This window comes from Epargyreus clarus, unplaced genomic scaffold (assembly GCF_041222505.1).
Source record: "Epargyreus clarus isolate Ecla_fem2 unplaced genomic scaffold, WU_Ecla_fem_2.2 ptg000032l, whole genome shotgun sequence".
In the NCBI taxonomy this organism is placed as follows: domain Eukaryota; kingdom Metazoa; phylum Arthropoda; class Insecta; order Lepidoptera; family Hesperiidae; genus Epargyreus; species Epargyreus clarus.
The window spans coordinates 9,632,797-9,645,033 of record NW_027332237.1 but is presented as its reverse complement, the minus strand read 5'-3'; the positions used below and the strand labels follow the sequence as shown (position 1 = coordinate 9,645,033).

Here is a 12,237-nt window from a genome sequence, read left to right as displayed (position 1 = left end):
TAGGTAAATAAAGGAAAGACACATTCTCTCATTTTTAATAATCAATCTGGATAGCTCACTACCGCCAATGTATCTATAATCATCTAAAAATAAGATTGTAGCCCTCCAAGAAGTCGGATGCCTTACTACTTTTAAATAGTTAATAAGAACACCTAATGTATCGTCAATTATATTAATAATAATCTCCAAATCCAAAGATCGTAATTTTTGCATACAATATTCCCGATCTTTGGTAAATAAAATTTGGATAGATTGGATATTAACAACAGAATTATGCCCGTTGCTAATATGATACCGTGGATACCAATAATCCGTAAAGGAATTACTTAAAACATAAGCATACCGATAGGAATAAGCAGACAGCAGCTCCAACAGTGTTAATGGATTTTTCTGCCCTTGAAATCCGGAAAATTTATTAATTAATTAAACAAAGCCGTCCGGTCGAAACGCAGCGCTTAATCACTTTTGGGAAGGCTGATTTATTGGGAAAATTAATCAAGTTAGATAAATTAATCGCATTTAGCTCTGAGGTTGCTATGTAGTTCTGTAGTGGTGGAATAATGTGGAAAGTTCGAATCCTGATCAAACAATGAGGCATTGTGAAATTAAATGTATGAAAGGAGCGAAGTTGAAGAGAAAAATGCAAGAAATTTTCATAAAAATCATGAAATGAAAGAAACACATGAAGCGAATGAAACTAACGATTCAAACGAAATAATTAAAACAAATGTAGTGAACCAAATAAATAAAACAAATAATCAAATGTAGATAAACGATATATCGTATACTACCTCCACGTAAAGATTCTGTTATAATTGATACATTGTAACAGGATTAAAAAAATACTACCCCTAAGGATCCCTTTGTCGCACTCTTCAAACTGGCAGCATTTGACACTGTTGTTATAAAGTAGAAATAGGTACCACTAATTTACTAAGGTGGTAGAACCCTCTGTGGTTCGACTCCGGCGGCACCACCCCACCTGTTTCTACCAATAACAGCAGGGTTAAGCTGTTATTATGCAGAAGGGTGTGGTAAAGGAGACATATTTTTCCGAGGGATTCCATCTTGTTCACGATTAGCGGCGCATCTGTAGCTAACGTCAGGTAGGAATCTAATCTTATCTAGGGTCAGTAACTCAGTACAGATGTCCAAAAGTGGCAGTAGCTACTTACCATCAGAAAGACTGCGTCGTTTTCTACTCCCATATTATAAAAAAATCGCTGGACATACATAAAAAAAATCGCGACGAATAGATAACCTCTCTTCCTTTGGGAAGTCGGTTAAAATGGTACGATAGAAGTAACCCCGGAGCGAACCACAATGGAAAAAATAATATTGGGATCACGTCTTGCAGTTTCTGCAAACTTACAAATGTTACTACCAAATACACTCAACTATTGTAATTCAAACCAACAGCAATACGTAAGAAATGAACAACATACAACAAAAACATGAAACATATGTTCTTTACCCAATCACATTGAAATTGAAACTCTATTACATAATATTAAGGTTCATTTCAGTTAAAAAACATACGTCTGGAACATTTGGCTCAAGTAAAATTCCCGACTCTATTGTTAAAATAATAAGGGTTTTTTTCAGATTCTTTAATACGAATGGTCAAGTAACTTGTTTCGAAGTTTGTTAGATGGCAATCGTGACAAATGTCAATAACCTTATTAGGGTCTTTTCATACTCGAGAAGTTTTACTTTGAATCGAAGTAGGGACGAGATTTGTTGCACTGAATTTTTACTTTGGTTAGTCTTTTCGCTTTTGTATTGACCTTTTAAGTTTGGTTTTTTAAACGAATATAAACCACCAAAATAAACCACGGCTGCACTTTATTTTTTTAAAGTATATAAATAAAATTGATTTATTGAAATAAATGTATTAGAAATTAATCATTGCTTGCTTAAATGGTGACAGAATACATTGTGGGTTCCTTATCGATGTATGATTAACAATTCGTACTTGGCCAGCACGGTGGACTGTGTCCTGAATCCCTCCCACAAAGAGGAGATATGCCCAGCAGTGGGACAGTAACTTGCTACTGTCACTTAGCTCGTAACCTAAAGTCGATACGAAGTCGCAAGTGGAAGTTACTAAACTATGAAGGTACACTACCATTTACCAGTATCCGCAGTTTATTGCAATGGTCTTAGTAAAAGTGAAATGTTATGTGAAGCGAACACAGTATGTTCGAATAGCGATCGCACATTTTCTTATATAACAAATTTATTTCTGTGAATTTTCTTTATGAACGAAATTAATTAATACAGTTTAAACCAATATATATTTATTTACGAAATTTTATTCGTTAGTAAAATCAATCTTATGTGACATTTAAAATGTCATTGTAAATTATTTATTTTATTTAAATCTTATATATAAAATCCTCGTGTCACAATGTTATTTACCGTACTCCTCCGAAACGGCTTTACCGATTTTCAACAAATTTTATATGCATATTCAGTAGGTCTGAGAATCGGCTACTATCTATTTTTATACGCCTAAGTGATAAGGGTTGTTCACCCGTAACATTTTTTTTATTTATATGGCAACACAACGTTTGCCGGGTCAGCTAGTATTAAATATAAATTAATTTACTAAAATCTAACAGTTAAGTTTATAGCTTATATTTCATGAGGGTAACTACCCGTATCCATTAACGGTTTTTCTAGATAACGGTTCTTTTATTAACCAGTAAATATAGCCCATGTTACTCCCCTATTAAAAAACGAATCCTACGAGCCATTTGGGCTGTAGTATACCAAAGAATGAGACAAACATCCATACTTAAATAAATGCATACATACATACATTCACACAAACATACATACATACATACATGCATACATACAAACATACATACAGACATACGTACACACACACACATACATACAAACACACACACACACACACACACACACACACACACACACACTCGAAAACCACTACCCTCCTGTACCTTCCTTTACTGCTCCCACTTCCGCTCACGCTCGTAAAGTGCACTCTACCAGTTTCCACACAAGACCACGCTAACCTGTTTCGTCCTGCACAAAGACCGGTATTTGCCATGTAGTAACTAACTTCGGTAAATCACATTTCACAAGTGATTACGTTTACGAAATTACGGTAAAGTGCGAATCAAGTCGTGTAATTATATCGTGCTGTTTACTTTGAACAATATAGTAATAATGTCTATAAAGATTAATGGTAGAAGATCCCGATATAAGACGACCTTCACCGAGCTGCTTAATGGATGAAACGTTTTTTTCATATTAAATTAAATATGTCAAAAAGTATATTGTATATGGGTTGACTAAAAATTTTCACTCCAGAATAGTTTTTTTTTTTTTTTTTTTTAATTTTACTTTTTTCGTTAATAGAAAAATTACATAGTAATCGAAAGAGTGAAGCCTTATAATAAGCAAACGTTAGGTTGACTATTTTTTCCTGTCACGGTCCTTGGGTAGGCCAACTTGTTTACCTGTTTATACCCGCCTACCTAAGGGTTGTGACAGGAAAAGAATAGTCAACCTAACATTTGCATATTCTTATGCTTCATTCTTTCGATTGGTATGTAATTTGTCCAAAAATCAGACCAGTGAAATTTTTAAGAAAAAAAAATGTAAAAAAATCATATGCTGGACGGAAATTTTTTAGACAACCCATTTGCAATACACTTTTTGACATATTTAATTTCTTATAAAAAGGTTTCATCCATTAAGCAGCTCGGTGAAGGTCGCCTTATATCGGGATCTTGACCATTACAATTATATTACAATAACGTATGAACGTTGGCTTACAGTGTTCTCTAAGACCTATAAAGATGGTTGGTACCATCTGTAGTTCGACTTCGGCAGCACCACTATCACACCTACTTCTACCTAATAAAAGCAGTGTTAAGCGCTGCTATGTTCTGGTTTGAAGGGTTTGGTATGGTATACTCGTACTTTTCCGGCACTCCAGCTAAGTCCTCATAGGTAGCTGCACATCCGAGGTCGCCCTAATATAATCTAATCTTATCGAGAGTTAATTACCGATATCCGTGGGCCGCATTATCCACTTTCCATCAGGTAGATTGAACTCTCGTCTGCTACTCCTATGTCAAAAAAAAATCCTGTACCACTGTTGCTGCTATCAAAAAAATTTTTTAAAAACATATTTAAAATTGTCACATTTAAATTTTTCATTCGAACAAATGCCACCCCTCTTAAAAATAACATGTTCACATAATTCCAACAGCTTAACGAAATCAAAAATAGAGTTTTGCCGATCTAGACCGGCAATAAAATCTAGATTTATCGCTGCCCTATGAACATCTCAGCGGGCGCTGTCGACAGCATTGTTTATGGGTGAATAAAGCTTCGACTTCACATAAATCAATTGATTTTAATAAATAATATTACTTTCTATAAGGGATATTCAAGATTTTTATTATTGTGTCTTATAGAAGTGAAAACTTCTTTAGCCGCGTTATGCATTTTTTGTGATGGGTTAAAAATGTTAAACTCGCGCCAGGACACGTGTCCTGATCGAAAATTCCTGAGACGGCAAAGCAAACTGCAAAGTCAAGATGTCTTTCATTCTAAGAGGAAACCCGTGCCCAGCAGTGGGACAGTAATGGGTTTATGACGTAGAAACGTAAGCTACAAAGCACTAGACCGAGTAAGAGATTGTCAAAGTACCGCTATGACGAGCCAACCACAAATTGGCAACCGCAACCATTTAATTTGATAAACTGGAGGCTTAACGCAACACTGTGGCAACACACATCTTAAGGTAATTGGAATAGTTTAGTGTGAGTCAGTCGGGTTCCGTCAGTCCGGGTTTTTATACCACTGGGTTTGAGTTTTGACCATCGAAGGTTTTGCGAGGGCCAGAAACTGGGTGTGGTAAGGGAGACATAATTTTCCGAGGCGTTCCAGCTTAGTCCTCAGGGGTAGCGGCGCATCTTAGCCGACCCCAGGTAGGAATCTAATACTATCTAGGCTTGATTACAGACGGACTGCATGCTTATCTGCTACTCCTATGTTATAAAAAAGGCCTTTAAGATTATTAACTAGCTGTAATGCTTTAGGTAATATGACCAAACTTATTAGCCTGATAGTTCTATAAATAGATATATTTGTAGGGCATAGTACCCTTTGTCGCTTGACTCCACCGGAGGCATCACTGCCACACCCGTACCCTTGAGTACCATGAGTTTTACGTTTTGACAAATATGACTGTTTTGGTATTTGTTTACGTATTTTCCATACATTTCCAATCAGTTCTGATACAGTCCGCTAGGGGCACTGATTGGAAATGTATGGGCAAATACGTAAACAAATACAAAAACAGCCATGTTTGCAAAAACGTAAAAACTCATACTAAGGGTACAGTTCCGCTTTTTAACAACAACGAAACGCTGCTCTGGTCTACTTTGAAATGGACAGTTTGAATGGTTTACTTATTCGAGCCGTTCCAACTTAGTCCTCAGAGATAGCAAAGCATCTATGGCCGATCTCAAATAGGACTCCAATCTTATCTGGGGTTGAATAGATGTCCATAGGCAGCAGTAGCTTACCATGAGGTGGAATGGATGCACCTTCACTACTTCTATATATTTACTTTTTCTAGATAACTTTTTGCGTTGTCTTTTTCATGAATTAATGAATTATTTAGTATCATTACATTTAATCGCTTATTTATACCGAAGCACCTCCATTATCGACAACATATTAATGTTTCTCTAACCTCAGCCATTACATTAACGTCTCTATTAATGTATCCTTCAATATCTGTCATTAATTTTATTACCACACAACCTTGGGCACTTGAACTTTTGCTGGGCAAAAATCAATAGGTTTTCATATCATCTCACGACCACAAATGTGTTTTCAACCTTATAATCACAATCATAAAGATCATTAGAAAGTGAATTCCAAAGAATATCGCAGATTTCAGTGCCTCTGGAACTTTGCTTGGAAATAAACAATTTTCAATCTAATAACATTAGTAATAGAAGTGATTTGAAGGGCCTTCGTGAAATGAAAGTTAGTACCTTTGAAGTACTTATTGTAAATCCGCAAACAGATCGAGATGATGGTGTAACTATTGCAGGGTCTTACACTTTTTAAATTTTGCCCTTTTTGCTACTTCGATACACTGTTGCAATAACATCACGATAGCAGGTAATGATAAGTATTACATTGTAAGAGAAGAAAAAGAAAGAAATTAAAACGAACGTTTTGTTCTCAATTAGCACTTATCTACAGATCTCCTAATAAAGTTACTTACATAAGTATTATCTTAATTTATTTCAAGACACTCGAGACGAGACTAGAGAATTCAGCGTAAACATTAGTTTTAGTCTTTTTGTTCGTCTAGGTTGTCGCCGTCATCCATAGTTAACTGTATAATAAATATAAATAAAAGAGAAGGTCTGCTTCAATTAGATCCTATATACCTTCCATACCATTCTTATTTGTCCCATACCGTTTTGTTTATCATATATCACTACTCAATTAATTTAATATAATGCCTACAATTTTACCGTGGTATTGTACCATAAACAGCAATATGATTGAACAGGCTGGTATCACCCCCTACACCAATTTCTAGCGTTAAGTAGTTCTTGTGTTTTGATGAAAGGATGTAGAAACCCAATGACTGATGTAATACATTGAGGCAACAGAATACAAGAATCTTAGTGCTCAGGACTGGCAATGTATCTTTAATCAACCCTAGACAAAAGGTAGTAGAATCCTTTGTGGTTCGACTCCGGCGGCACTGCCGCCACACCTATTTCTGCCTCATAACAGGATTGTTAAACGCTGCTGTGTTCTGGTTTGAAGGGTATAGTGAGGGAGACATACTTTTCAGAGGCATTCCAGCTTAGTCCTCAGGAGTAGCGGTGCATCTGTAGCCGATCTCAAGTAGGAATATCTAAGCCTATCTGGGGTTGATTACAGATATCTATGGGCGGCATTAGCCACTTACCATCAGGTGGTCTGCATACTCGTCTGCTACTTCTCTATTATAAAAAAAAAAACAAGTAGAATCTCAGTGCTATGTTACTTACATATAACCTGTAGCAGTGACGACTTATCAGATAAACTAGATTTTAGTTCAATCTTATATAACGAAATCTTTTGTTCCAGTCTTACGTGGATTTCTTCAAGTCCCTGCTATACAACGCTCGAGTGATAGTCCAGATATTCTTCGTGATGGGTGGCTTCCTCATGGCGTACAAGATGCTGGTTTACGCAGAGACGCATCAATTTACACTGAAGACAGTGCCGTTAGCACTCGTGAATCGATGGTTGAGGTAACGCTAATAAATTAAGAACTGATTAATGATATTTTAGATATGTTGAAATCAAAATGTGCAATTTGTGTGAAACAATAAATGGAAATAGACTCAAAGCCAATGCATTACTGAGAGCGACTTCAATATGAGTACTCAAGGAAATAAGAAAGGGCAAATAAAGAAGGGAATACATATTCGAATTATAGTTGTAGAGTAAAACTTTTATGAGGTACCTACAGTTAGTTCAGCTTATCCATTAAACCAGTGAAAAAGTACAAACATACTATAACATGCTATAAGGAATACAGATATCATTAGCTTATAAGTAGTGTTAATACAGTGGAACTATCTTGACTGTCCCAAGGGAACATTCAGTACCAATAATGTTGCAATTCGTCTGAAACTACATACACTACTATCATGACAGAAACGTTCAAAACGTTACTAGCAGTATAACTTAAAGTGTCAATAAAAGTCCCAAGTCCATAAACGTACCCTAAATTTATTCGCGAAGTAACGTTTCCTATAAACGCACCTCACCTAAGCCATCGAAGCCAGGCATGCAGTCGGATTGAATAGCAAGAAAGCCGTTCCAATTATTGAAGGCAGCACTTGAGGTGAAGTGCTATTACCGACTTATAACGGTCAAAGTTTTCACATAATGCGGGTAGAACTCTATGAAATTAGGCGTTTTGAACGGTAAAATGTTTGTCAATCGATTTTTGAAGTTTTACTTCTTGTGTATTGCGGGGATTCAGTTCGAACAATTTTATTATTAACAAGCTTATACCTGCGGCTTCGTTCACCGTCAGTTTACCTTTTTTCGGGAAAGTAACCTATGTCTTTTTGAACCCCTGTGTTACGTGAGTGACAAACGACCTTGCGGTGTACCTGATCATCATTGTCGCCTTTGGACATTTGTGACAACCAACTCAATATGACATAAGGATTAAGATGCTCGCGTAATACGTAAGGCAGCCACAGAACCGCTTCAAACTACATAGAAATGGTAGTGGCAAGCATCATAATCCTCAGGAGTACCGCATATCTGTAATTGGCCACTAATAGCATCCCAGTTCCATATGGACTTGGATATGAATGCTCATGTGGAGTGGCCACTTAACATAACCTATATGCTAGTTTTTTATTTCAGTCTCATACTAAGCCTCATGGAAGCTTGGCTAGGTTGAGTCAATAAATTTCATAAAAATGTAAAATAACATGTTCATGGCCAATTTTTATTCGCAGATTAATACCAGCGGTCCTTGTAGTGATGGGTCTAGCGATGACATGGGTACCTCACATGGGTTCCGGGCCCATGTGGGACGCGGTGGTCAAGCGTGAGCGCGACATGTGTAGGAGCAACTGGTGGCAACTGGTCATACTGATGCCCAATCTCTTCCCGTTCGAGCACCTGTGTCTCCCTCAGGCTTGGTGAGTTGGCTATCCTTTTATGTTCCACTACTAGGCAGTAGTAATTTAACGATATGTTGAGTTCGATGGAACCTAGGGCGGCAAATTTTACGTGCGGCAAATTTATATTAAACAACCTATGTTCGCCAAATAAAAATACCATTTAACATTTTTAATCTTTTTTCGTTGACTGTATTATTAAATTATAAATATTTTTTCTTTTAAGTACCGATATATAAAAGCGATATGGTTAATTCATCCCAAAAAAGAAAATATCCAAAATTTCAAGTTTCTAGAAGTTTAGTAAGGGAGATACATTTCAGAGGTAACCCAGGTTAGTCCTCCGGGGTAGCGGCGCACCTATGGCCGACCTCAGGTAGGAAACTAATCTTATATGGAGTTGATTACAAATATCTATGGGTGACAGTACCCCCTTATCATCAGATGGACTACATGCTCATCTGCTACACCAATATTATAAAAAAAAGATTAGTTACAATCGTCAGCGAAACAAATACACTGAATTTGCCAGATTTCTTACTAGATTTTATCATAAAGACATACCTAGATCCACGTGATAATTCAAACTATAAATCAAGCAATTGCGATCACTTGGCTACGATATCGAATTGGTAATAAATTACTACATAATAAATTACTAGAATTATCGGAAGTGGAAGACTTTAACATACTTTCACTCCCGGCCTTAAGTTTAAGAACAATAAGTTTAAAATACTCTGTAGATACGAATACAATATGGTACAGTCAGATATAGAAGTGAAGAAAAAGATAGACAGGTCCAGATTTCAAATATAAATAAAGGTGGTAGAACCCTTTGAGGGTCAACTCCGGCGGCACCTCCGCCACAACTATTTCTGCCTATTAACAGTAGTGGTAAGCGCTGCTGTGTGTGTTTGAAGGGTGTGGTAAGTGAGACATACTTTTCCTATATAGGCGTTCCAGCTTTATTCTCAAGGGTAGGGGCGTATTAGTGACCGACCTCAGGAAGGTAAGTAATCTTATCTGTGGTTGATTACATTTGTCCATGGGCGACAGTAACTACTTACCATCAGGTGGACTGCACGCTCGTCTGCTGCTCCTATATTACATATAAAAAAACCTATACACCCAATCATTCAGAAGTAGCTGAACACAATTCTAGCACCTGATATCGTAAGGTGTCAAAATTAACTATAATTAATTAGTATAATCCTGTGAAATTTTGTGTATGGGTCGGCAAATATTCGTAATAGACGTATTATTTGCCATTATCATGTCATTATTCTTATGTCTATTATTAATAACCGATCTATCCATTTTTATCACACATCTACATTTGAGAATTTCTACAATTTTTATGCGAATATTTATATACGGTGGTGGATTTTTAATATATTTTTTATATATACAAAATATTATTTAATTTTAATATTTTGTATGTACATATATCATATGAAAAAGGATGGTGCATACTGTATTATAAATATAATATATACAATCATACATATTGCAAAAAGCGGATTATTGCAAAAAAAGTTTTTTACTTAACTCGTATAGAAAATGTCACATTTCGATTTGACAAAAATCGGATATAAGAATAGCGAGCGTAAGTGCATCGCAACAAATCCTAAGTTACCCAACGTCATTACATCCCAACCAAGGCCGCATGTTCGTGACAAAACTATTTACTCAGCTATTTTGTAATACTTACGAAAACCGTCAGATGTGAGATTGACGGATGTCGTACACTCATTATGTAGATCAACATGTGTGATAGTTATGTGAAATTTAAGCTGTTAACGAGCGTGTAGTAACCTTGTATTAAAGGTAGGGCCCGCTGTCTGTGCCTCTGTCGTCCGGGACGACTCGTCCCCGGGAAGGACGGCGGTATGTGTGGTCGCATTCCGTCGTATACACCGTCGTATACACACGGTGTGGTGATACAAACTCACCTGGGCGGAGCCCGACGTTGATTGTTTTAATTTTATTATCAGCATTTTTTATTTTATTATGTATGAACTTAGATTTAGCTGTCATACAAACTGATTTAAATATTTTAGAATATTTACGAACATATTCATTGAAGTGAGGGCTACAGTTATTCTCTCTTTCACTATAAAGCTCGAAAAGTTTACTTCTACTTAGACGAATACCTTTAATAGCCCATTCACAAAAACTAAGTCTAGAACTCTTTTCATACCTAACTTCAGAAAATATTTTTTTAAATTCTGTGTGCACTGTGGAGAAAAATGCAGAATATAAATTATTAACACAAGTGCTATGATTCAGAAATTAACACAAGTGCTATGATTCAGAAAGAGAGAGTCCTCTACGTAGCGCCGAGGACGGCCACCGGGGGGTTTCAGTGTGGTAAAAGTTCCATTAACCTCGTGTCGCTCCCACGGCACCAGGTAACTTTTGAAGGTTTCCCCATCGAGAAAAAAAAATTGTCGTTTGACTTCGGCGGCACCACCGCCACACCTATTTCTGTCTAATAACAGCAGTGTTAAACGCTGCTGTATTCTGGTTTGAATTGTGTGGTATGGGATACTTACTTTTTCGTTCCAGCTCAGTCCTAAGGGCTGCCCGTGTGTGACCGACCTCAGGTATCTAAGTGTAATCCCATCTGCGGTTGATAACTGATGTCCCTGGGCGGCAATAGCCACTTACCATGTCAATTCCAGGCACGTACGTCTGATTTTTTAAAGATGCATATTAGAAATGAATTCTCGCTCTATTAACAGTGAAATAAACCTGCATACTTAAAAAAGTTCTCAAAGATATGTTTAAAATACAAGTCTGTGTATTTACGAGTAGTCTACCAATACGCACTTGGCCAGCGCTGTGGACTATGGCCTAATCCGTGCCCAGGGACAGTGGGACAGTAATGGATTGACGCTAACGTAAAAATTAATAACACACCCATTCGTTACACTGTCTTAAAAGTTTCATCTTTCTTCTAAATTGATCCTGAAAAGCGCAGATTGGCACTACCATTTCTAGAAAACGCCTTAACTACAAAACCCTATCATTGTAAATTAGATCTTAAATTCATTCTTCAAAGTCTACTTTTCCTCAGATATATTTTTAGTTTATGTCCTTTGTACCTTGTTGTAATCATTCTTCTAATTGAGTTAAGTGTTGTCACTTTCTCGTGTTGTTTCTAGATTCTGTTAGTTCAACTGTTTTGTTTTATGTGTCGTAGGAACGGAAAATAAGATTTGGATTTTAGGAAGGTATCTTCTTCAGTGAAACTCTGTATCTCATACTACCAACTATAATACCTATAAATATACCCATTTAAACATTTCTAAAAGTGGTAGGAAAGGAGTAGAAACCTTTATGTTTCTATAATAATACTAGCTGACCCGACAAACGTTGTGTTACCGTATAAATAAAAAAATGTTAAGGGTGAACAACCCTTATCACTTAGGGGTATGAAAAATAGATAGTAGCCGATTCTCAGACCTACTGAATATGCATATAAAATTTGGTGAAAATCGTTAAAGCCGTTTCGGAGGAG

At 36.6% G+C, this 12,237-nt stretch overlaps 1 protein-coding gene across 1 annotated transcript in view; it reads left to right on the top strand.

Moving 5' to 3' along the window:
* The window catches only part of LOC140755153 (nose resistant to fluoxetine protein 6), a 45,013-nt gene that overhangs the window by 22,569 nt on the left and 10,207 nt on the right, over nt 1–12,237 (top strand). The window contains exons 7-8 of the mRNA XM_073090363.1: nt 7,153–7,319; nt 8,550–8,735. Of these exons, the coding sequence (XP_072946464.1) occupies nt 7,153–7,319; nt 8,550–8,735 (353 nt within the window). The remainder of the gene's footprint in view (nt 1–7,152; nt 7,320–8,549; nt 8,736–12,237) is intronic.